Genomic DNA, 27,826 nt, shown 5'->3' on the forward strand with positions numbered 1-27,826 from the left:
TTAACTACCTCCCCTTAATGATTGTGTAAATCAAGAGTCCAGTTTAGAGGAGTTGTATCTTTAAAAAAAAGACACTTATCATAAATAAACAACATCTTTATAGGTTGATGAATCTTCCTTAAGAAACGTGTAAATGTCATCACAGTGAATGTTGACGTGGATGTACTCACTGCTAGTCTTCCGATCCAAATTTCTTGTTCAGAAATTATAGGATTCTATTTTTGTAGTTCATTATGAACATTCAACCACTCAATGCCAATTTCACAGAAAACACAACCTCATTTAAATTAGCATATAAAACATTCAATAATAGTGTGATATTTGCAAGATTGTTATCACTCATGACAACTGAAAACAAGCATTACTATTATGAGTTTAACCAATGAACTTCTACTAAATAGTTCTAGGTCTCAAAAGGCTTCTTTTAGATGCATTCACAACAACTTTGGCAATTAAGACCCCCTAAGATCGATTCTATACACCCAGTTTGTCTTTCCAATTATCTTGTGAGGTAAACTATGGTAAAATAGTGTCATGTATATGGGTCACAACCCCACCCCCCAGTTCAATGGCTACTCAACCTAATCAAGCTGTAGACACCCCAATTTTGCACCCCAGGCATAATTCATTCACGATTTTGCCTTTAATTAAATTTGATCATATAAGGTGATTTGCATTCTAGAGTCTTCATTTCTACATCAAACTTCTTTCTTTTCATCTTTTACTAGTATCTTTAGACTCTCCAATCATGTTCTAGCTATGGCTGAAGTTTCGTTGCATTCTGAGTTTTGGGTTGAAAATGACCAAAATGCCCCTATAACCCTTTGGAGCCCAGATTTCGATTTTCCACTCTTTCTTTGGATGAGTTTATTTCATATTTGAATTCCCCTCAAAAAATACTTTGAAATGAGTACAAGCTTGCCTAGTTTCCTTATGGATTTCAGAAACCTTAATCTTGGCCTATCTTGTTTCAGCCTGTTGTGCGCGCTGTTCAGTACAATACATTTTTGGAGTAAGATTTTGACCCAAGGTTATTTTTAAGAGTTCATGGGCCTTCCAAATGAATTAGTGAACAATTTTTGTGAAGAGAAGTTTGCCTAATTTTTGACCCGGTCAAAGGGAATTTGCAATGTTGAAAAAATGGTCAAAATGAGCATTTTTTGTGGATTTTGGACCTGTGCTTGCAGGCTGTGGATCCAGCTCGTGTTGGACCTTCTCATTAGGGTTTCTAGACTATTTTCAAGCCTCTAAAACCCTAGATAACCTTCCTTAATTGTTTGATTTGATTTGATCTATAAAATCAAGAATATTCTAGAGAATATGCCATTTTTGGAGTCATGTTTGGAAACTCAAGGTTGTAGGAATATTGAGGACATCTAGGTTTTTTTTTTACCTAATCCATCTACAAAAACCTAAAATCAAGGGCCAAGATCGCATCCCTTATCCCACCTCTTGAATCAAGGGCCAGATTTAGGAGGTGCATCCAGAAATATATCAAGCCATTGGATTTTTCTTAATCAATACTCAACCATTTGATTAAACTCGTTACCATATTGGAATCTACGCCCAAACACTATAAATAGGGGTCTCATTCACTCATAAAAAACATATGGAGCTAGTTCTTCGGAGCTAATAATTTGGAACTAGTTATTCAAAGTTAAGGATCTCGAGCTAGTTATTCGGAGCTAATAATCTGGAACTAGTTATTCTGAGCTAAGGATCTTCAACTAGTTATTCAGAGCTAATAGCCTAGTAGTCTTTTTTTCTTTAGTGTTCTTCATCTTTCTTTCTAGTTCTTCATTTTTAGCCATCTTTTTCTCTTAGTTCAATCTTGAGTAGAAGCTCCATTTCATCAAAAGTTGTTTCTTCTCCCAAATCACATGTTTCAATAATCAAAGTTGTCAATTCAAGATCAAGTTCATCATCATCATTCATCAACAATCAATCAATCAATCTACAATCAAGTATGAGGCAACATTCCAAACAAGGTGTCATATTTCTTTTTCTCTTTTATTTTAATTAGTATTGCATATTAGGATTACTTTTTTAGTTTTACTCTAACATATAGTTATTAGCTTTTAAATAATTTAGCGAAGTTCATCCAACATGGTAATAAAATTTCAAGCTTTCTTCATTCACCTATCTCAAAACATTACACATCAATAGAAGTAAGGTTGGTTTTACCAGGCGAGCATGGGTGCCTAACACCTTCCCACATCGTACCTTGACTCCGAACCCAATAATCATCTAGTTTTGAGGGCTAGTCCTTCACATAGGTTTTACTCAACTTTTCCTTAATAAAATTAGTTAGTGGCGACTCTAAAATCAATTGCATAGACCTAGGTATACATTTTTGTGCGTATAGGTTTTTTGGCGACTCTACTGGGGACACCCTAGAGAGTCAGATTTATGTTTTCTTTTGAGGTGTTTCAGTTAAGATAGGAAAGAAGAAGGTTTATCCAGAAGCCAGTTGGAACAGAAGGGCAGGGTTAAGGTTATCTCGCGAAACCATTAACTCGCTGATTGAAATGGAGAATCTACCAGACGGTTCTTCTCAAGCGTTATCTCTGCCACCTATATCTTCATCACAAATGTCTAAGCCACAAGGAAGTTCTCCACTAGTACCTCCACTTGAAGAGCAAATTTTATCAAGTAACACTCGAACTCCTCATACAAACGGCTCTAGTGAATCATCAACCCCTACCAGTCAAGAGGAATTGATGGAGAAGGCGATGGAAAAGATGTTTCTCAAAATGATGTCAAAGTTTGCAATAACTCCAAGTTTGGGTCAACCACAACAACCAAGCACCACACTACCCCCCATGGTTAGTACCAACCCTACCATTCTACCAACCTCACTACCCACTCCACATGCTACACATAGATAAACCTAATTGCATGTTCCTATGCCAACCCATACTCCATCCCAATTTTTTCCTCAGGATAACCCAACCTACATGCCTCAACCATCAACTCATCAAACTTTCCAAAGTCCAAACTAATATCCCACTACAACCATGATGTCTAACCCATTCATGTTACCAACCCCAACCTATTTTCTACAAACTCCACAACCACTATTCTACACGAACCCCCAATACCAAGTGCAAAATCCAATCTAACCACAGGTTGATCCCGTAATGGAGGAGATTAAGAAATTGAAAGAAGCAATGACCAAGATTAAAGGTGAGGACTCGGACCTTGATAATCTGTGTCCATATCCACAGATTAGAGTACCATATAGATTCGAATTTCCAAAGATGGAGCGATATGATGGAACTGGTTGCCCAAAAGCCCACATTCATATGTATGCAAGTTATCTACAACCTATAGGAATTGGGTCATAACTAATATACTATCTATATACTAAATTAGAGACCTCTAAGAGTGATTTTTCTCTCTCCTAGGTGGTACTCTAATATTAAAGCTTTTGAGTCTACTATGCCACGTGTAATTAAAGTTTTTGAGTCTAATTAAAACTCTTCAGATGTGTATATCCACCTCTCTCTATATCTCTGAATTCTAATATTATACAACTTGAACAGTGCACTTATTAAATTGTTTGAAGTTTCCTAATGCTCTACTATCACCTCTCTCTATATTAAAGCAGAGTACGGCTGAGGTGGACAGTCTCTTTCCTAGGCGGCGCTCTCCCAAGAGAGAGTTCTCCCACGTGGACACTTTTAATAATTATATATGTGTATTTAGTTTCCTAATTGAACTTGAACTTTTAAGTAAACAAATATAATTTACTGCTTAATAATTATATCTTTGTGTATTTAATTTCATAATTGAGCCTTGAACTAACAAATATAATATACTGAAAAAAAGGTAAACAAATATAAGCCACATTTAGAAATCAATTCTGATCCGATAAGGAAACAAATAGCATGAAATTGGACCCTTCGTTGCTTTCAAAACATGAATTCCTATGCAAGGTTTCCATTACTAACTCGATCTTCACTTCAATGAATTTGTATCTTTAACTAATTCCTACAATTGCATATCATGATATTCATTAATATCTACATTCATGGTCTTGGTTGGGATATACTTGTTGCAAGTATTTACAGCCGTGAGTGCATGAGATACGTTATTGATTAAATTTCCATACCTCACAGTATTATCTAATGGTGGACCAAGATAGGAAACCAGACACAAAATTAGGAAATAAGAGGAATGGTTTTCTTGGTAGAGAGATTATTAAGACCCGTCTTTCTTTCCATAGGTATGTGTAGTATGCCTTCTTTTTGGTGTGAGGTTATGGCGTTCAAGGCTTCAACCTATGATACGGTGTTTAATCCTTTAGTCTTTTACCTTAATTATGTAGAAAAAGTCTGATGTTCAGAGCTTCAAGCTAGCTATTTGGTACGGTGTTATTTATATATTAATTATGGAATATGCATGTATTGAATTGATTATGTATATGTTATATGTATAGGATCCATTGAACTGATTTTTGGTAAATAAAGTGTATGTGATAATGGAGTAGTTCTCTAATTTTGTGTTTAATTTGTTCATTGTTAGACGTGTGATAATGTTATTCAAACTATGTCTTCAAGAATGTAGTTGAATGTAGTTGATGGAAAGTTATAACAAAAAAAAAAAAAAAAAATTAAAAAGCTTTGGAATTATATTATTGTAGCTCCAATGAAATGGGTAGACGTTGGCTTGGCTTAATAGAAGCGCTTAGCTTAAGTGATTATTATATACAACTTTGGCAGATTATCAATATATATATCAGTTTCATATATATCATCAATTTCATTATATTTTTTCTTGAAAAAGAGTTCGTGTCCAAAAGTTGTGTCTCCTCTCCCACTCGAAAGCTAAGAACCTTAAGGACGTACACATTCCTAAAAATAATGGCATAGCCTCAATACTCAACGATAGCTAAAAATATTAGGTCACCCCAAAAAACTCTCAGAGATAATACAATAACAATTGTGAGCATGTGATGTGTAGGTGCAGTATTGGCGTCATTTATGAAGCCTCTTTCTAATATATAAGTAAGTACTCAAAGACTGGGTGATTATAGATCGAGAATGCTACAATGGTTACAGTTTTACAGACATCTACTACAATATATTCACAAGCAAGCTAAGAATTGAGGCATCTAGACATGATCATGCCATTCACAAGTTATACTACTGATCAAACTGATCACTATAGTACTTATCCCAGATTGAAATTGATTGGTCCAGTTTAAACTACGTTACCTGAAATATGTTTTGCATTAGTTATTTATCTTTCTATCATATGCTCCCTGAGCTAAACAATTGTTTGATATAGTGACTCCTTAAATTCAGCAAATTGAGGAAATTACCACCCAAGCAAGAGTTTCTTAATTTCTCTTAGGTGGACATTATATCCTAGCTTGGAAACTCTTGCACTGCATAATCCATATAGATTATATAGTGTAGCAAAAGGGTGTAAATCTTGCTCTTAAGCGTAGGATATAATGCATAAACATGACGAAGAATCTCATATATATACAACACCTCTTAGGGAATGCGGTATACCACATGAGTTATGACAATAGTTTTGCATGCATGTTGTTTAGCTTCAATGACCTCCAAGGAGCAGTTAACAAGGTCAAGCTAACACTCGAGCCTTATTATTATGGAACTGTGGTATGATCATCGTTTGTACATAAGTTCATCTTTTATGAAAGTTCATAAGCCCTTAACTCTTTATGAAAGTTCATCTTTTGAGCGAGGTATTTACGTAAGTGTCTAAATAATAAGATATTTATACTCCATATATCCATTCCCATTAAAAACATTCTTAGCACATAGAATTTCCCTTGCAATAATATTGCAAAAGTAGTGTGCAATAGAAACAAATTGATTATTTCTTAGTTGATGGTTTTGCCTAAACAACAAATTAAAGATCCACGAAGTAAATTTGCAAAATTTATAAAACAATTATGGCAAAAACTATCTAAAAGATCCCGGTCGTATGGCCGGGGTAAAAAACATTGTGGTTCAATTATTTCGTAGAAGTCTTAAGGGTGCAACCCTTACTTCGTGGATGAATACTGAGACGCAAAAAATCAAGACTTGGCCTGAACTGGTAAAAGCTTTTGTAGCTCACTTATCTTACAACACTGATATCCAAATGAGCCGAAGGCAACTTGAAGCTTTGAAGCAAGGTCTAAATGAGAGTTTTACTGAGTACATTACCAGATGGAGGACAAAAGCGGCCCAAATCATTGATAGGCCCATAGAGCAGGAGCAAATCAGATTGGTTATGAAGAGCTTGAACCAAGAGTATGCGACCAGGCTAAGTGCTAGTTATCATCCGACATATCAAGCCTTAGTTGCAGCTGGATCACAAATTGAAGATGAGTTATCATCTGGCAATATTTCTCCCATCATCTCAACATCTACAGGATCTTACCCACAGAAGAAGAAGCCTCCTACTATAACGGTGAACAATAAAGAAGCCAATACGATTGCTGCACAAGTTCAACCTCAGCCACATGCGCAAATCCAGGCAGAGGTGACAACTCATTCTTCTTCCAATCAGGTCATTTTCCCTCCAAGATAGCAAGACAGGGGTTTTCCCAGGCAACAGAGGCAGTTCATAGAATTGGGCTACCCATTACAAGTTGTTATGAAGGCTTTAATCCAACAAGGCCTGATTGCGTTGATGCAACCGAGGCCTCCTCCAAATCCGATTCCATACTGGTATGATACTTCAAAACACTGTGATTTCCATCAATCTCTAGGACATCCTATAGAGAAGTGTGGTGCTCTTAAACATACGATCCATGATTTGATTGAATCGAGAAGAATTGATGTTTCACATCTTGGTACTCTGAATGTGACAACAAATCTATTGCCATACTATAATGGGGAAGTTCACACATTAGAGCCGGTCAAGACTAAAGATCCAGCCTCTTTCATTACTCCTATCAAGCAAGAGTCCAATGTTAGAGAATGCATAAGGCAAACAAAACCTAGGGGCATCGAACTAAATGAGGTGGTGACGCCATTTCTACATACTCCATAGGTTCAGACGCTGTTTAAACTGACTAGAGAGCACTTGGACTCATTTATGATGCAGATTCCCGCTACAAAATGGGTAGATCCTTTGAATACATCTTAATCCGCAACATCACAAGTTGGGTCAAAACCTCAGGGACCAATGATTCACCAAAATCCAACTCAGCAAAGGGTAAACCCAAATCCTATCACAATCCCCAAGGTCCAGTTTGTGCCAGCCAAGAGTCACAATACAGAGTAGGTTATGGAAAAAGAGTTCATAGAGCCCGAGAAGAGCAAGGATGACTCAATTATCTCTCTATATCAGTTGAATAAGTTAGAACCTAGTTTGGTAGAACAATGTGTTGAGACTCATGGCCTCACAAGAGGAGGAAGGATATACAAGCTACCACATTTGCAAAAGGATCAGGTTTTGACTCAGCAGCCTGACCCACCCATGTCTACTGAATCAAAAAGCAGGATGGTAATGAAGTAATCCAACAATTGTAGAAAACCAAGTCCAACATTTCCATATGGGGTTTACTCATGGCATCACCCCAACATAGGCAAACAGTTCTTCAAGCCTTGAACCAAGCTCATGTTCTAGCTTCTATCCAGCCAAACGATTTGGCGCGTACAGTCGCTTCCTTCAGGAAGACAAACTCCATAACATTTTCTGATGATGATCTGACCATAGATGGAATAACTCACACGAAAGCATTGACTATTACGGTGCATTACAACGACCATAAGGTGCCATTTGTACTGATTGACAATGGATCCTGTTTGAATATCTACCCGGTCAATTATGCTAAAGCCATTGGAATCATGCTAGAATACTTCACTTTCACTAAGGATACAGCCAGAGTAGTTCATGGGTTAGATAATCGGAGAAGAGAAGTCCTTGGCGAAATCACAATTGACATCCAAATAGGTCCAGTCACATTCTTGGCTATGGACATCCAGGCTAATTACAATTTCCTTTTGGACAGACCATGGCAACACCAGGCCGATGCAATTCCATCTACGCTTCACAGAAAGCTCAAGTTCTTATGGCAATGGAAGATTATCTGCGGGCATCACTAGTGATTCGGAGGATCTGGACTCTTCGAAAGAGCATAAGGTAATATCAATGATTGAAGAAAATTGTAACTACACTGAAGAACCACTAGGGATTGTGAATTTTAGAGCACCCGACAAGGAGAAGCTCCCTACTCCGTTTTGCAATGGAAATCCCAAGACGGCTCAGTTGTTCCGTGAGCAGAACTATTTTCCAGGACTTGGATTGGGGAAAAACCAAGACGACATTTTAGAACCGCTGCAGATTCCTAGTCAAGATATTCGAAAAGGGCTAGGCTATACTAAGGATATTGTGGAAGGACTGTCAGAATTGTTTATTGATTCTAGTACCATGGTGAATTGTCTTGGATTGGCTCTACTTGATCTAGGGGTAGAGATTGATGCTATTATTGATTCCAACATACTTTGGAGTGAAGATGATGACCCAGACCCAGACTCAAACTTATAAATTACTGCTTCAGAGCCATATATGAATTCATATTCAGGATATCACTAGCTTAGGTTGGATCAGGAGGCTAGGCAATTTATAAATGAGGTTGGATCGACATCCTCCTCGTCAAGTATGGACTATACTCCATCTTTTACTTTGGCCAGTTCCCCATGGTTAGGATTTGACCCAGGAGACATGAATGTCACACCTTATCATGTCCAGTTGGACCCTCAGATCATGCTTGAGTTGGATTATCTATTGAATATGGAATCTATTGTAAACCAGGTTCCAGTGGATGTTGAGAACATTCCACTTTCTGACTCGCAGACATAATATGAGATTTGGGAAAGGTTTTTAGAGACCTTAGATTCTGATGGGGATCCATTCATTGATGGAGACTATGATGATTGGGGTACACAAGTCATTACTAATCCAATCCCCAGCCATCATATTGCTCCACTTGAGTCACCGGATGAATCAGATAGGGCTCAAAGACCATGAGACTTTTTGTTCTAACTCTTTTTGTAAATAATTATATTAAAAAAAAAAACAAAAAAAATCATATATTTCAAAACTCCAAAAAAATTTAAATATTTCAAAAATTCAAAAAAAAAAAAAAAAAAAAAAAAAAAATCCAAAATCCAAAAAAGTCCAGATATTTCAAAAACTTAAAAAAATTAAAAAATTTCAAAAATATAAAAAAATAAAAAAAGTTTTCAAAATCCCACATAATATGATTTACCCACTTACCTTAGTGCAAGATGATTGAATGACTTGTGCAGGTTATTATGATCCCCTCTCCCCTGACAATGATGAAGAAATGGACAATGAAGTTGCTGAGTCTATTCTTTGTCATAAGAAATCTGAGGATAGACAAACGCCAGTCGTTATGGAGATAAAGACAATCAACCTTGGCACCACAGATGAATCACACTATCTGTAGATTGATATAACCTTGATCCCCTTTGAGTGTAGAAGCCTGAACGAGTTACTGAATGAATCTTATGAAGTGTGAAGTGTTGAGAGCTACGCCAACCAAATTGTCGTAAGGCGACATATGATTTCCATTGGCCGAAAATAAAGGAATCACTCACCAAGAAAAAGAAATTGATGAGGAATCAAGTTTAGCAGTCATGTTTGATAAGATTTTTCAAATGTCTAAGATCACCCAGCATCAGCATTCAACATTATGCATTTACCCTTGTGGAGAGGGCAAAACTCCACAACATCATTTGATTAACTACCCTACTAAAGAAGGGGCAAATTCTATAATCCATCAATCAACGACTACTTAGCCAATCATCCAATCAGCTACCCTACCGTAGGCAGGGTAAACTCCATATTGCATCATTAACATCTATTTTCATCGATCGAAGACATGAGAGTTATCTATCAAAGAAGTCAACTTATTTGAATCTGACTACATCAAAGAGCAGAATGCTAAGAGGAGTTCATCTACAATCAACATTTTTGAAAGCCGAGATATGAAGGAGGACATTGATTTTCTAGTGGTACTTAGATACCAATGGAGACATATTGTTGCAAGTAAAGCTGGGCAAGCGGATCCAGACTAGAGTGGAATCAATGACTAGAAAGTTAAAACCCAACGGTGAATGTCCATTCACTATGAAGATTCTACATGGAAAATCCTACCAATGCCAACCAATTAAAGAGGTACTACTTTTTACCCAACTTTGTTTATTTTGAGATGAAGAGTATAGTGGAAATCTTAAAGAGACGATGGAATAGGCCATCTTTGCTCATTTTGTTTTTAGCCACCTAATATCATATGTTCCCAATACAAACCCATATCTTTTAGGAAGCCTAATAAATCCTTAGCCTACCTATAGATTACCCATACCTATTTTTATAGAACTTGTCATATTCCAGGGGCATCATTCCATCCATCTTTGATCACGAAACAATCACCCCCATGTTATTTATCCCAAGAAGGTGTTGGAAAAAAAAAAAAAAAAAAAAAAAACCCCGTCAAAACTCAAAATGCTTGGAGTTGCACAAAATAATCGACACTGGTCCAAAATGGAAAACCTAAACAAGGGGCAGTTTCATTTGAGATTTGGGATCCATATGATCATCTCACTACCATCATTCCAAGATTGTGTTTGGTAACTGAGATTGGAAACTAATTAGGAATAGAATGGGATAGGAAACCATTAGAATAGAATCCACTAGAATCGAATTTGATTCCAACTTATAAAATGTGTGTTTGGCAAATTTTCATAAATCATCGGAATTCAATTCTTATTTAGATTTTTGTGTTTGGTTGCCATATGGGATCCTATAACAGACTCCAACTTTTGGTTTATTTCAATTCAACTTATCCCCTTTTTTTCAAGTATGAAACAACTCACCTATTACATTGAAGCAAAATAATTGTGTAGACGGAAATAGTAAGCTAAATTGTAACGAAGAAGTATCCATGCACTTGCAATAATAATACAATCACTGCAAATTAGACTATGCTTCGCAGTGAACAACAAGAACTAACAACAAACATACCACGTACGATCCAACTGATAACAAACTCACATGTGTTAAAATCTTAAAATTGGTTATGAACTTTAGTCCCAAATTAACTTCAGTAAACAATTAAATCTATAAGAGGAACCATGAAAGAACTGACCTAGTGGCCATTTACATAAAGTCAATATCCCAAAGTCAATATCTAAAACAGAAATGACAAACATATGTCCTACTTTATTCAACAAGAAGAAAAAGGTCTAATAATAGTTGTCGTGCCTAATTTTTCGTATAATCCAAGATCAGCGTTGATGTTCTTTGATTCTTAAGAACATCTTTTTCTTCTCAGAGTCTCCCATGAACCACTCTAGTGCATCCAATTTAGTATCATCATCCACATCAACTATGGCATCAATTACACTAGAACATTGATCCCATAGTGGGTCTTCCATTCGGCTCCTCGCTTCTTCAATCTTGTTCCTTGATTCCATTGCCACTGCAAATTTGTCAACCGATCCTTTCAATCCAGTAATTTCAGTTGTTAAACCTCCAACCATTGAGCGATTACACTTCTTAGTATGAGGAAGTTTTTCTGCACTAGAATGTGACGTTGGAGATGTTTCAGAAGTAGCTAGTACTGCAGACTCGTCAAGGGAAGGAAAATCATGCAACTGTCCATTTTCTCCTAACAAAGGATCTTGTTGCTCTTGTTGAAGTGGTACACCGTTACTTACATTCGCATCATCAGTAGCACTAGTTATAGTTGCCATCCTCCTACCTGTGGCTGTTTTGTTTCCAAGCACCTCAACCCACTCTAGTAATTTTGGCATAGGTTTCCCTATGTAGCTCTTCAACTTTGAGTGGACCTCCGGAAACAAACACATATTGTTCAACTAACTTTTTCACAACTTAATTGATAAAGAAATAGAATGAATAAAATATTAAATATTAATGAATCTCTCGAGGGTTTACGAAGCAACTAGCAACCTACAATGTCTTTGTGGGTAATGTAAACTTCAAGTCATATCCAATATAAAAACAAAATAGCTCCCCTGAACATAATATGTTGGTTCATAATAGGTTGGAGACTATTTATATTTCTAACAGTCAAAAACCATAATGAACAAGGCTACTAGCTATGCAGAACTTCATGACAAAAAACAACAGACACAAAGTGAACACTAGAGGACAAAAGTACTAGCTATGCAGAACTTCATGACAAAAAACAGCATGCACAAAGTGGACACTAAAGGACAGCTAGCAACTGTATAAAAGCAGTCTTTTATGTTCTTCCAATAAAAAATGTACAATATCTTTTTGAGGGTAAACATATATAATGTACAAAATAAAACAATGTAACAATCCTATAAAAAATTTCACAGTTGAAGTTACCTTCAGAGCCTCTTCCCAAACACTGGGATTTGCGTCCATAGTTTGAGATTCCGGGTTATAGCCAAAACCGCTGAAACTCATCAACTTGTAATATGCATCTTTAAATTTTGACATTGTCTTCAGCCTATTTTGCACATGCACCTTGGTAATTTCCTTATGAGCTATCTTGTTCACCTCTGAGATGACAACATTGATTGTGTAATCCTTCCACCCGTTCCCTGCTTTGAGGCCCTGGTACAAATGTTCCTCTAAAGCACTTAACATACATGCATCCATAGAATTGGACTAAAATGTTTTCCCTGACCCTGCATATTGCATTGCACCCCAGATTGTGTCTCCGTCTGTGACTCCATTCTGTTAAGAAAATTTTCCCAAGATATATAATTGAAATTTATGTAATGAAAATATATCAATTAGAAGAAACATAGGAAACCACAAAATAAATAATCGTTATTCTAAAGTCACAACTAAGTTTTCATGTCCTCCCAAGATAAATCAAATCATAATGTTCTACATAATTGAAACATGCAACAAAGAAAAAAGACAGTCCAAAACTAAAGCATTTGCTCAAGGATGACGATAATCATAATCATTCCACATAGTTTGAGCAAGATTTTCTCTAAACCCAGTCCACTCATCACTAGATCTCATTTTTGTAATGTCATGTCCTTGAAAGTGCCAACATCATTACCGTCTTCAAGAAGATCCGCCATTCCCCAATAATATCACTGGATCTTCATCTCGAATGATATTATGAAGAATAGAACAAGCTATTATCAATTTGATTTGTGTATCCACGCTATAAAAAGGGGCATGCCTCAAGTAAGCAAAACGCTTTTTTAAAAGTCCAAACGCGTCCTTTTCGATCACATTACCTTAAAGATGAGTGTCGGTAGTTATATAGTTCTTTATATGTTGCCGGTATACATGTGTGTTCGGACAAATGATATCTTGTTCCACGATAAGGAATCAAGAAGCCTTTAACATGTGGAAAACCGGCATCACCTAAGTAATATTTGCCTACAAACACGAATGTATTAACACATTAGATGCGTTTTTTAATTTTTTAAATCAAACTAATAATTAAAAATAAAAATTGATTTGAACTCATTTTACCCTCGAACTGTTAACTTGTCACTTGAATGCGTGGTGATACCGCTCTCAACAACCCTCTTGTCATGGCGGATCCTTCCCACCGGCTAACATATCGTGATCTTCATATCGAATGAACAAGCCATAAGAACATTATGGCTAATGTCACCACTACATTGCGATAAGCATCTTGCTATTCTATTGGTACTAAAGCTGGTATGTGTGTGCCATCAATAACACCAATACAATTATACAAAGAAGAGCTCTAGATTAAATATCCAAAATAAATTGGACCATATAGAAAAAGATATTATATTTGTTTCTGCAAATCTACCTAAAAGTATCTCATGGCCCAAGGTTGTGTTCTACTACCCATATTCGGAGAATAATTTGCACGAGCAGGCCTCACTACTTCTTTCCCAAGTTTTAAAACAGCTCGCAAGACATTATGAAAATGTCGATGATACGTTTCCGATGATCTTATAACATCAAAAGCGCCCTGCCTTATTTTGGTGTCATGGCCAAGAACGAAAAGGAACATTGCCATTTGTTCTTTAACTCCAACCCACCTACTAGGACTCAACCCCTTCAAGACTAGTCGTTCACACAATCTATGAAAAGCAATTGTATTCATTCGCAACATGTTGTGACACTGACGATCATTATTCGTGTATAACCTATCAAGATATCGATTTCTCTCCACATTGCAATTTATAGATGGTGCTCTATCTACATATAAATATGTGAGTGCCCTCTCGCAAATAAAGTACACAACAATTATGCACACGTAAGCTGCAACCTCGAACTCATCATCCATATTCCTACACTATCAATTAGTTTAAACCAAGGACCAAAATTTCGATATCGGTTAATATATCGGTGTACCCAAAAACCGAGATATATCGGATATATCAGATATATTGGATATCTCGGTTTTTTTGGTGACCAGTCCAAAGTTTCTAAAATATCGGATATCTCACCGATATATCTCGGATATCTCGCCCATATATTTCGGATATATCGGATATTTCAAAAATTTCGATATTAAGTTATTAACAATTGGTCAAAAAGTCAACTGATATATATCGATTATCTCGGAAATATCGATTATATCGGCGATATAAACTTTCATATCGGAAATTTCGATATATCTCGGAAAAAAAGGGGTTCAATATTCGGTGGATATATGTCGGAAATATCGATATCGGTGTACCAATTTACAGAGATATATCGGCGAGATATCGGATATCTCGGTGATATTTTGGGCCATGGTTTAAACGAATTGAAAATAAAAATTTTAAATTTGAAGCCTAAACAAAGTAGAAAACAACATTAACAATGGACATGTAACAATGTCTAAAACAACACTAGTACGTAGAAACTATGTGTTTGGAAGTGGTGTTGTCGAAAAAACCACACAAACAACAGTAAGGGCATACAAGCATAACTGAGCATAATTTGTATGAAGTGAAAATCAAATCTTTTTTTACCAACAGTGCTTACAAGATGAAAAATGTGTGCATATGTAAATGAAGCAGTAATATTTGGCCAAAAAATGACCATCAAATATCTCAAATATACATAACTATTAAGCCAATTCAAAAATTAATTATAAAAATCTCACTGCACACATACATTAGAATGAGAATGAGACAATTGAAACCCAAATAAACAAAATAGTAAAAGAAGAAAGATGAATACATACCGTAAAAAAAAATATATGGCTTCCGAGAATGAACAAGAATATATGAGTTTGAGCGAGAGTTGGAGAAGATATATAGTATAGGACCCCCGAGATCTTTGGGGGAGTGGTAGATTTTTGGCGGGCGAGTGAAATATTTTTGGCACTTGAGAGATCTAATTTTGAGTGCGAGATTTGTGAGTAGATTAGAAAGAAGAGTTCGATTCCATAGTCCACCATTCTATCGGATTAATAGGGGTCTCTCTAAGACTTGATGAAAGGAGTTGGAGTCTGTTTAGAATTCAATTCTATTGGATTCCAGGCCTCCCAAATAGGCCAAAAGTGGGTGGTCCACTAAGGATTCTATTTAATTCTGCTTCTCAAGTCAGATTCCTGTCAAACAAACGCACTCCAATTGTTCATCCCTTTTCGTATGACAAGTTCTACACCAAAAAAAAAAAAAATTTTGATCCTATCCTTTCTTTCTGAGCCCATCACCTAAGCCTACGTTACAGTCCCATGAAAGTTTGCTCTTGATCTCTAAGTCCACTATGTCTCCTAGTTGAGAAGTACTCGAGGCAAAAAAAAAAAAAGGCATTGGAGGATTCACTACTAGTGATTGCGATGTATGAGAAAGTTATCTCTAGAAAATTGGTCCTATGCTTTATGCTTTGTGTATTTTGGAAGAAAGTTTTGGGTGTCGTTCAGTACTTTGTGAAAGTCAATCAATCAAAGGGAAAAGAATATCTTATAATTCATAGGTGCCAAGTTTGATCATACTTTTATCCTATGGTCGTCCTCATATGCTCATCTTATTGTCGGTAACTCATTTCTCCGCCCTCACTTGTTATTCAATAATTTGTGGTATTTCTTATTCTGTGGAACAAAAAAAAAATGTTTTTGTTTTTTATTGATTTCAAAATGAATTTAAAAAAAAAAAAAAAAAAAAAAAAAACAAAAAAAAAAAAAAAAATGATTTGTTTTCAAAAACTTGGTTTATTTCGGATGGCTTATAATGAAAAATCTAGGTTAGAAAGGTTAGAATTACAAAGAGAATTCTGAGGCCAATATATCCTAAATAAACCATGTATTTTTCTACTAACTCCACATTCAAAAAATTTGGTTCATACATGCATCATAATCTAACCATTCCACTAACAAAGTTGCCTTATTGTTCTATGTATATATCTTGTATAATTATATATGATTTTAGTAACATGTTATGAGTAAGAAACAATTGTCTAAGCTGTGCCGAGGAAGTTTCTCCAAGTTTCACACGTGCTAAATGCCAAAAGTACGTGAGAGCAAAGCTGCCATTGGTATGTAAGGTAAGTCGGATTCCAATTAAATATGGATTGCTGTCTTCATCCCCTGTTCTAGACATTGGCTTGGAAAAAAAGAAGTTGAACAAAATAAAGTTTGCATTGCCTTACCATGGTGTGGCATAGCTTGACGTTTTGTCGTCACCAACTTCTCCTCCGTTGGACTGATCGGCTGAGTAAGGTATGGCTCATCCTCATCGTATGTGTGTACTGTGAGTTTGTTGATTTCAGACCTAATTGATTGGTGAGGAAAGCGCCAATTTGAGTTTACATGTAAATAAGTGAAGCGCATGCAATTACAAAACCTTTAATTTGGTTTTCACGATAAAAAAATATTGCGCTGGCTTACCTTGGCCTGGCGCCGGCATGGCATAGCGTGGTGTACACTGTCTGACAGTGCGGCACTTTGGCTACTATTCTCCTTCGCTCTGGACGTTGGCAAGGTATGATTTTTCTTCCGTTGGTCCTGACGTCTGTGTATATAGGTGTGGTTGAACTGACGGGCCAATTGGACGGATAGGTGTGGTTGAACGGGCCAATTAGAAAGTGCGTGTGATCTTGTTTGTTTAGAAGTCGGTGGATTTTGTTTCGAAAAGAGAACTGTTCGATTTGGTTTCAAAAACAAATGGTTTCTTTTTTGAGAAAAGACAAAACAATTTAACTCTTCAAAGATTCCCTTCCTTTAAACCAAAACTGTTTTCATAAAATGATACGGTGCAAGCACCAAAAATGAAAGTTTGGTGCACCTTACCTGCTTCTCACCCGGTTTGGTCTGGTTCAACATGTTTGGCCCAGGTTGACCCGGTTGTTCCAATCTTACCCAGTTTTCACCTGTACGACTCGGTTTTGACCTGTTTGACCCGGGTTTGACCTGTTTGAGTTGGTTTTGACCAGTTTAACCCGGTTTTGACTAGTTTGACCGTTGACCAAGTTTGAAAAAAAAAACTTTCAAAAAAAAAAAAACTTAAAAAAAAAAATGATTTTTTTTTTTGAAAAAGCTAGGGGTTAAAGGTACCCCAACCCATAGTACAAAATATCGGGATATAGCAAAATATCGATTCATGATTTATGGATATGTCTCTTTGGGGATATTTGACATTGTTTCATATACAAATATCGTGGATATATCCAAAATATCGATAAATATCGTAGATATTATAGATATTTCTTGATATATCATGATATATAATTTATATTTATTTAAAATATAATGGTAAATATTAAATAAAATTGTTACATACACAAAATATTCCCAAATATCTACAAATATCGTAATATATCCTAAAATATCGATAATATCATCGATATTTGCAGTTGTAAATATCTCTAAGCATATCGCGATATTTACTTATCCTTTGCTGAAATCTCGATTTATATCGCGATATTTTGTACTATGCCCCAACCTTTATTTGATCATGATCTCAAGTACAACTTACCCTCTTCATCCTCTTTGACCAAAACATATAGCCTTTGGTCTAAAGGGGGAATGAAATACAAAACACTTTCATCTTTAGAATTATTAAGTTTCGATAAATAATCTGCAGCCTGGTTCCCTTCTCTGTAAACATGTTCAAAATCCACCAATTCAAACTCTGTAATAATTTGCCTGATCTGTGCTATGATGTTCCTATCAGTCTAAGGTGGCTCCTCCTTTAAGTTCAGTATTCGCACAACCCGCATAGAATCAGATTGTACATGTAGCCTCATTATTCCCATCTGGGCAGCTCCTTGAAGGCCTTTCAAGACTCCAAGCAGTTCTTGGTGAAGCACTGAGGGAGATTTTGACGATCCAGTATACCCAAAGAGGACCTTACCATTTTGGTTTCTAATTATCCCACCATACCCTACATTGCCAAGCTTTAGTGACCCATCTGCGTTCAGCATAGGTACCTGATCCTTTGGCTTTGACCAGCGAACCCATTGTTCCTCATTCTGCTTATAGTTCCTTCGACTCCTAGCCTTTGTAGCAACACCCGCAACTTATGGCTCTCCTTTACGGACTGCAGTGTCTTTCCAAGATACAATTTCATATCGTTTAGGATCTACATGCTCAAAACACTTGGTAGTATTTTCCTTCCTTTTTTTATTCTCCAGTTGTGCTCATTCCATATTGCATTGATTGTTGCACAAGTGATGGCCCTCAGAATCTCATTTTGCATCAAGTTCATTATGCATAATCTCATTAAGAAATACCACTCATCATGTGATTGTTTCACCTGCCCAGATAGACCCATAGCTAGCTTGATCCTCGCCCAAACTTGTGTTGAGTACGCACAATAAAAAAATAGATGTGAAGAACATTCCTTATGACTAGTACAGTGACAACAAGTGGATTGGTTTATAACTTTCTTAAACATAAGTCTATTTTGGGTGGGCAATGATCCAGAGAAGAGTTGCCAAACAGTAAAATAGTGTTTGGGCACCGATAACTTTCCCCAAACTAGCTTGAACCATTTTACTTTTCCTTGAATTTTCTTCAGAGAAAGATAAGCAGATGCAAGGGAGAAGCGACCAGTACTAGTTGGTGTCTAGATGACTCTATCCTCTATCAAGTAACTGTTTAACTCCGTTTCCATGATCCACTTTTTTAGCTCACAGCTCGGTAATTGGCAAATAATGTTTGACCAACTCCCATTTTCAATAATCGATCCAACACAAGCATCATCAGGAATAGAAGTCGCTAGCAGTTCTCTAGCTTGTGCATTGAAGATTAAAGGACCAGAACACCACGGATCATACCAGAAGCTCGTTTTCCACCCATTTGCAATAATGTATCTCACACTTTTCCAAGTAGCCTCCCTATGTTTGAGGATGCCTCTCCACACCCAAGAACACCCAAGAACAGTCCTTGGGTTCCTTCATAGTCCAGAAATGTCCACCCTTTATTTGATGCTCCCATGTCCATTTCACCCACAAGCAATCATACTTCTGAGCAATCTTGACAACAAGCCCACAGTACGCCGCTTTATTCCAAGTTCTAGGATCTAGAAGCCCAAGCCCACCTTGGTTTTTAGCTACTCTCAGAGTTTTATGACTTGCATGATGCATCATTCTCACCATAGAAGGTCTAGCCCATATGAACCTATTACATAACTTTGCCACCTTGTCCAGCATAGTTTTGGGCAATACAAAAGTTTTTGCCCAATATGTTTAGAGGGAGGCTAGGACTGACTGTACAAGCTGCACCTTTCTGCTCGGCTGAGAAATGTGTTTTTCCAATTAGAAATTCTCCCGTTATTTTCTCAATGAGTGGGAGGCATTCCCTAATACCTAATTTGGTGGCCGTGAGGGGTAAACCTAGATAGGAAACTGGAGGAGTAACCAAGGAGATTTCTAGAACATCAGCAAGTTGGAGCCCTTCTTCCTCAGACATGCTTCCAGTGAGAAGAGTGGTTTTTGCATTACTAAGATGTAGCCCTGTTGCATGAGAAAATGAGGCCAAAATATTTTTTATCGCCAGAAGAGACTCCATATCACCCTTACAGAAGAGCATTACATCATCGGCAAAACAAAGATGGGAGATACCAATCTTTCTACATTTTGAGTGAGTATGGATAGACTTAGACCTTAGCCCTTGTTGCAGCATAACACTTAACACCTCCATCACAAGAACAAAGAGATACGGGGAGACCGGATCGCCTTGCCTTAGTCCTCGCTTTCCTTTAAAATTGCCTTCAGCTGTCCCATTTACTAGGACTGAGTAAAAGGGGACGAGTAACACATATTCAACCATTCAATAAACAATGGAGGGAATTTAAACTTTTGTAGTATCACCAACAGAGATTGCTAGCTTATAAAATTATAGGCCTTCTTGATGTCCAACTTTATTGCACACCTTTTTGGTCCTCTCTTTCGGTCATAACCTTGCAAGAGTTCATGAGCAAGCAACAAATTATCCTGTATAGACCTCCCAGGAACAAATGCCGATTGTGCACAAGAAATCAAGGAAGAAATACATGATTTCATTCTATTTGTGAGTAGTTTAGACACACATTTATAAATAATATTGCAACATGCAATAGGTCTAAAAGTATCAACACAAGTAGATATTCTATTCTTTGGAATAAGACTAAGAATAGTGGAATTTGTACCTCTTGGCATATGCTTTTGTTTGAAAATGTGTTTGATAGCTCTTATGAAGTCATTTCCAACAATATCACAACACTTTTTGAAAAAGAAAGCATTAAACCCATCAGGGCTCGGAGCTTTATTATCATTCATATCAAAAAGAGCTTCTTTTATCTCTGCATCAGTGATAGGGGAGGCCAGCTGTAGACTTGTGTGATTCTCCACTTTAGAGATAACTAGATCATTAAAGACTACATGGTCACATGTAGCAGGTGAGGTAACACCCAGAAGGTCCTTATAGTACTCAATAAAAGCATTTGCAAACTCTATCTGACCCTCTCTAAGATTACCCTCCTTATCTTTTATACACCATAAGACGCTCTTGGTCTTCTTCTCCTTTAATGCATTGAAGAAAAATGCATTGCATTTCTCCCCGAAACAAAGCCACTCAATATTAGTTTTATGAAAAAGATCCGCCTCCTCCATCTTGATCAAATGACATAGCTTGTGCCTTGTGGCACTCTCTTGACATAATAAGGAAGAGTCTAGAAGGTTCACCTGTAGTCTCTCTTGAAGTTGTGTCAGCTATTTTCTTGTTTCCTCCACTAGCCTGTAGGCATCATGACAAAAGGAGCGAGCCCAGCCTTTTAGAATAGCCTTCAAAGCTTTAAGTTTACTTGAAAGCATATACGGTGGGTTTCCATGATCCTGTATACTCCAGCATTGAGCAAGGGTAGGTAGGTGCAAATTCCTCATGAAGTCTCCAAAAATTGCAAAACCGAAACGAAGGTCGACTTCTTATTTTATTCAGAAAAGACATAACCATAGGGCAATGATCAGAAAACTCATGAGTTAGAAATTCAACACTCGTAGCCAACTGCAAGGAAGACCAGGAAGAGTTTACCAGGCACCGATGAAGATTTGACCATTTTCTAACAACCTCCCCACCATTATTCCATGTGTAGAAACATCCAGTTGCTGTATGATCAAATAGACCAGAAGCATTTAAGCAGTTTGCTCGTGGAGTGGTTTCCCTAGGGTGGACTGCCACATCCCCAATTCTTTCATGAGAGAAGAGTACGTTATTCAAATTGCCCATAACACACCACGGTCCTTGAATGCTATTACTGAGAAACTTTAATTCCTCCCATAGAATCAGTCTCTCTGCATTGTTATTACTTGCATATATAACTGTCATGGTAAATTGAAAATCATATTGTAAGATAGACACCTTACAGTGGATGAATTGAGCCGTCTCCACCTCTTTTGTGATCTCCATAATATCCGGATTCCATACAATCCAAACTTTACCACTATCATCACTTGCATAGTTATGCATACTTTCCCAAGAAGGACAAACTATTCCAGATATAGCTAGGAATTTTTCTTTTCTTACCTTTGTTTCCAAAATACCCATACAACTAATATTCTTTTTTCTACTAAACATATTAAGCTGTCTAGCTTTTGTGTGATCATTTAACCCTCGCACATTCCAACTACACACTCTTATCATGAGGATGAGAATCAATGAGCTCTTTTCTTTCCAGGCCCTCGGCTTCTTCCTTTTCCTCTATTCCCAGAATTTGCCTGTTCTTGGTGTTGGCTCTGGTTTTTATTGTTCTTTTGACTTTGAGTCTGTACTATCAGTATAACTGGGATAGATGGAGGAGTCCTATCACCAAATAGTTCTGGTTCAACATCAGAAATGTCGTCCTTAAGGTCTTCTCCTGCTGTAAGGCATTCAAACATACCACCTTCACTGATAAATTGTTGTGCAAGTGTGTTATCTGGTAGCAAGTGTTGTATAGGCCTTTCATCCTCCACACTTTGTACCCCCACCAACTCCAAACTATTCTCTACCCCTTGTAAAGCATCAGTGCTATAATTGCATTTAGTAGCTCCTGAAAACATTAGTTGTTTATCATGACTTGTTTCCTCATGTGGAATAGCTCCTCTTTGGCTTTGGCTGACAAATCCAACATTTTGTCTACCAACATACGCATTTACACTTGTATTTAGGTTCACCACTCCTTCCACTAACATAGGTCTAACAACCTGAAGATCAACTACAACTTCTACCATAGCAGGGTGCTGCCCATTTTCATCCATGCTACTTATATCTGAATTCACCACAGCAACTGCTAGTGACCCTATTCCTTCATTTTGGTTCTCTTGATTAATTTCGGTTTCATTACCCTCTTGGCTTCGAGTATCTCCTCTGATGGTCGTTATAGTTTCACCACCATTTCGCTGAACTACCCTTTGTCTCCATACCCTAGTTGTTCTACCAGAGCATTGGTCTGCTGAATGCCCAAACTTGTTACAGTTTGTGCAAGACTTCGGTTTCCATGGATATTCCAGAGGTATGACAACCTCTCGGTTCCCCGCTTTCACTGTTATAACTTCTTTATAGTCCTAGTTTACGGGGAACTCAATACAAAATCTTGCAAGTGATAGTCTTTTCCTTTTAGCTGTAGCATCTTCCATAAACATAGGTGTGCCACCCACTAAGCTTGCGAGATACAAAACTCCATCAAAAGTCCACATTTCTTTTGGAACATCCATCAATTTTACCCATAGAGGAATGGAGGTCACCTTATTCTTGTAGTTATCAACCTCCACTGTCCATGGCTTAACTACAAACACTCTGCCCACAATAAAGATAGGACCTTCATCCAAAACCATTTGTTGATCTTTTGAGCTCGTAAAACTCATATAGAAAAGCTCTTTGTCTGTGGTGATGTCAAAGGACCCTTTCAATTTCCACTTTTTTTCCAGCATTTCCTTTACCATCAGAAAAGACAATCTTTTATCCAGAAAATAACCCACCAAATAATCATCCCACTCCTTTATACCTTGTTCTAGTACATCTGACGGAAACTAAGCCACTCCATTAACATAGATGGGAGAGAAAGACTTAAAGGCTACTGTGGATTCTAACGACCCAGACCGACCAAACAGAGACCTCCAAGGTGTGTTACAAGAATCAGCTGGCCCATTTGGGTTGCTTGAGGAAGCCATGTGAAATGGCGTAGAGGTATACTATCTATGGAGAAAGAAGAAACAAAAGAAAAAGCTTTGTTCCTCTGCGAACTCTCACTATATGTAGTGGAGGATTTTACCTTACAGAGGCTGGGAAACTATAATCTTTCACTAATAAACTCCCACTATTTACAATGGAGGATTTTACTATTAGTAGAAATAAACACAACAAAGACTAGATAAGAAACCTACGAATGTTATGTTTTTTCTCTATTCTAGGTAAGAAAGGAGCACCAGATCAATACAACATCTTATGTTATCTCACATCCGATCGCTTCTAAAACTGTCCCCATGACCAAAATTTAAGTTTAAAAGTGGTGTACCAAAAAAAAAAAATGTCAATATCATGGGGTTCTTACCCTCCAGTATGATAAAATGATGAATATTAGTATCATGGGGTTCTTACCCTCCAGTATGATAAAATATTCATCAAGTTTTTGTTTTCTTCACCGCACTATTGGCAACCATTTGATCATTAATATCATTTCGGCAACCAAATTGTGCAACATAAAAATTGTTCGCGAGAACAATGCTAGTTTTACTGACAGCCTCATGGATGGATTAGCATGAACTCACAGTGAAAATCTTTTCCAATCCAAGTATACTTGAACGTAATTAATTGATTGATTGATTGAACTTGAATATCGTCATCCCCCAGCATCCATCTTTCATCTCCAGCACGTCACTTATCTTCCCCAGCAGTGTTTGATCTTCTGTGTCTTCTTTCTTCATCTTTAGAATCTCATATCCCCATTGGATCTTCTTGCTCTCCCCGGTAAGTCTTTTGTCAGTGTTTGGTTATCACCATTATATGAGAATCTTTAATCTAAGTCAAAATCATGAATGAATTGATCTATCCATTTGATTTCACCAGTTTTCCAAAATGAATTTGAAAATATCAGATTTCAAAAAATTTGTCTCTTGATTTCAAAAAGTTGTTCATCTTTATCCATCAGCATTTTTGGCCTAAGTACCTGGCCTGAGCGCCATTATCCTGGTACACACTGATGTAATGTAAGACGTAAAATACACGCATTAGAAGGAGTGATACCTTTAGTCGACTATTGAAAAAAATGTAAGACGTAAAACATACATTTGTAAAGTACGATACCATCCTCTCTTGAGTGACAACCATTTTCAACTGTGCTTTCACAAACAACTTGAAAAAAATTGAGGATTTCAAATATCCAGGGAAATGCTCTCTTTCAAAAATATATTTCATATGAATTTTCAAAAATTGCATGAGATATTTTAGCTGGAGTGTGGCAAAAATAGTGTCTCCATGACTTTTCCATTCCGTTGCAAGCAACCTCTGCCAAAGAGGGACAACTGTAGACACCCCATTTTTGCACCACAGACATAATTCATTCATGATTTTGCCTTGAATTAAATTTGATCATATAAGGTGATTTGCATTCTAGAGTCTTCATTTCTATATCAAACTTCTTTCTTTTCATCTTCTACTAGCGTCTTTAGACTCTCCTCATTATTTTCTAGCTATGGCTGAAGTTTCGTTGCATTCCGAGTTTCGAGCTGAAAATGACCAAAATGCCCCTGTAACCCTTTGGAGCCCAGATTTCGATTTTCCACTCTTTCTTTGGATGAGTTTATTTCATATTTGAATTTCCCTCGAAAAATCCTTTGAAATGAGTACAAGCTTGCCTAGTTTCCTTTTGGATTTCAGAAACCTTAATCTTGCCCTATCTCATTTCAGCCCGTTGTGCGCTATTCAGTGCAATACATTTTTGGAGTAAGATTTCGACCCAAGGGTATTTTTAAGAGTTCATGGGCCTTCCTAATGGATTAGTGAACAATTTTTGTGAAGAAGAGTTTGCCTAATTTTTGACCCGGTCAAAGGGAATTTGCAATGTTGAAAAGATGGTCAAAATGAGCCTTTTTTGTGGATTTTGGACCTGTGCTTGTGGGCTGTGAATCCAGCTTGTGTTGGACCTTCTCATTAGGATTTCTAGACTATTCTCAAGCCTCCTAAATCCTAGATAAAATTTCTTAATTGTTTGATTTGATTTGATCCCTAAAATCAAGAATATTCTGGAGAATATGCCATTTTTGGAGCCATGTTTGGAAACTCAAGATTGTGGGAATATTGAGGACGTCTAAGGTTTGTTTTTTTGACCTAATTCATCTACAAAAACTTAAAATCAAGGTCCAAGATCGCACCCCTTATCCCACCTCTTGAATCAAGGGCCAGATTTAGGAGGTGCATCTAGAAAGATATCAAGCCATTGGATTTTCTTAATCAATACTCAGCCATTAGATCAAACTCATTACCATATTGGAATCCACAACCAAACACTATAAATAGGGGTCTCATTCACTCATAAAAAAACATCTGGAGCTAGTTATTCGGAGCTAATAATCTGGAACTAGTTATTCAAAATTAAGGATCTGGAGCTAGTTATTCGGAGCTAATAATTTGGAACTAGTTATTCAGAGCTAATAGCCTAATAGTCTTTTTTTTTTTCTTTAGTGTTCTTCATCTTTCTTTCTAGTTCTTCATTTTTAGCCATCTTTTCTCCTAGTTCAATCCTGAGTAGAAACTCCATTTCATCAAAAGTTGTTTCTTCTCCCAAATCACCTGTTTCAATCATCAAAGTTGTCAATTCAAGATCAAGTTCATCATCATCATTCATCAATAATCAATAAATCAATCTACAATCAAATATGAGGCAACATTCCAAACAAGGTGTCATCTTTATTTTTCTCTTTTATTTTAATTAATATTGCATATTAGGATTATTTTTTTTAGTTTTACTCTAACATATAGTTATTAGCTTTTAAATAATTTAGCGAAGATCATCCAACATGGTAATAAAGTTTCAAGCTTTCTTCATTCACAACAGAACATGTTTTTAGCAGCGCCATACCCCATCGCTAAAAGTGCCTTTGAGCGTGGCAAAAGATCTGTCGCAACGCACCAGATGGCGTTGCAAAGGCGTGGCTAAAAAGTGCGTCTCAAATACTCAAATGCAACGCCAAAACTGGCGTGGCAAATGTTCCTAGTTTGTTGCGACACCTATGGGCGTTGCTAATACACTAATTCCGTTGCTACTTCATTTATGAAAATTAAATTAATTGCAAATTTATTTCAAACTATTTGCAACGCTTGGCGTCGCAAAAGAGAGCTTGTAACAACTAGGATGGCGTTGCAAAAGTGATACCTTTAGCTGCACAACTAAGCGTCGCAAAAGGCAACTTTTTGCTACACTATTTCTGTTGCGGAAAGTTTAAATATTTGGCTATACAGTGCGGAAAGTTTGAATTTTTAGCTGTACATTTGGCGTGGCAAAAGACGTCCATAAATTTAGCGACACACCAAGTATGGCAAAAGGTGTCTATGTTACGGTAGAATCAAAGCTTTTAGCTACACCAAAATTGTTGCGAATGATATAAATTCAAGAAAAGCACACGCTTTATTTGGGACGCATTTAGCATTACAAATGGTGCAATTCATACATATACCTGTACATTTTCATTTACATAATCCTGCCCAAAACAATTTTTATAGAACACAGTAACCCTATAACAATTCACCACAAATCATAACAAAATGAATTTCATTACTAAATCATTCAATACAAAAAATCTTAAAGAATTCACATAACTATTTTTTACGAAAATACATCGTCTCACATAATCTTCACAACGTTCAACTAAATTTAAACGAATTATTCAAAACTAAAATTCCACAAATAATGTCTATAGCATGCTAATTTGAGCAGCATCCACTCGGAGCTTCTTCTTGATTCTACTACTTCTGGCGACCAATCGACCAATCTGGCACAACAAATTAAAAAAAAAAAAAAAATTACGTTAGTAAATTTATTAGAAACATTAATAAACCTAATATACATAAGTTGGCAATGCATATAAAACTATGCACCTCCTATATGCGTAAATTGGTGCCCATGGCCAAAAACTTAGAAAGAACTTATCAAAGTTATAACTCGATCACATTCATGAAGGTACAGATCAAATAAGAAGACAAAAATAGCCAAAAGCTAATAGATTTTGAACTAAATTGTACATGTAAATGCCAAACCATTAAAAAACCTCGTGTCATAAAGTTATCACCAATGAAACAATAAAATAAGCAAGGCTAAACATCAAGTAAATCAAGCAAACAAGCTCAACTACAAAAAACAGTTCCAACAGATGGCAGAGTCAGATGTAAAGGTATCGGGCGTGGGATGCTTCCTGTATACTCAAAATAAAAGGACTCGAATAAGAG

The 27,826-nt window shown here is 36.8% G+C and overlaps 2 protein-coding genes across 3 annotated transcripts; both read right to left on the reverse strand.

The window, feature by feature from the left end:
- Positions 1-11,050: 11,050 nt before the first annotated feature.
- LOC147504393 (uncharacterized) lies at positions 11,051-16,961 on the reverse strand. 2 transcript variants are annotated; one of them, XM_086557295.1, is made up of 4 exons: positions 16,817-16,961; positions 16,579-16,700; positions 12,373-12,726; positions 11,051-11,846 (listed from the first exon to the last, which is right to left on the reverse strand). In XM_086557295.1, exons 3-4 carry the CDS (start codon positions 12,646-12,648, stop codon positions 11,283-11,285), a joined length of 840 nt encoding a protein of 279 aa, XP_086413421.1. In that variant the 5' UTR covers positions 12,649-12,726; positions 16,579-16,700; positions 16,817-16,961; the 3' UTR covers positions 11,051-11,282. The 2 variants fall into 2 exon arrangements, with proteins under 2 accessions (XP_086413421.1, XP_086413422.1); XM_086557296.1 differs by lacking the exon at positions 16,579-16,700.
- Positions 16,962-19,552: 2,591 nt separating this feature from the next.
- Positions 19,553-21,021, reverse strand: LOC147504394 (uncharacterized). Its single transcript, XM_086605184.1, has 2 exons — positions 20,559-21,021; positions 19,553-20,163 (listed from the first exon to the last, which is right to left on the reverse strand). The coding sequence occupies exons 1-2, from the start codon at positions 21,019-21,021 to the stop codon at positions 19,553-19,555; spliced, it is 1,074 nt and encodes a 357-aa protein (XP_086461310.1).
- Positions 21,022-27,826: the final 6,805 nt, after the last annotated feature.

The sequence above is a fragment of the Coptis chinensis genome, chromosome 4 (genome assembly GCF_015680905.1).
Source record: "Coptis chinensis isolate HL-2020 chromosome 4, ASM1568090v1, whole genome shotgun sequence".
Taxonomy (NCBI): Eukaryota; Viridiplantae; Streptophyta; class Magnoliopsida; order Ranunculales; family Ranunculaceae; genus Coptis; species Coptis chinensis.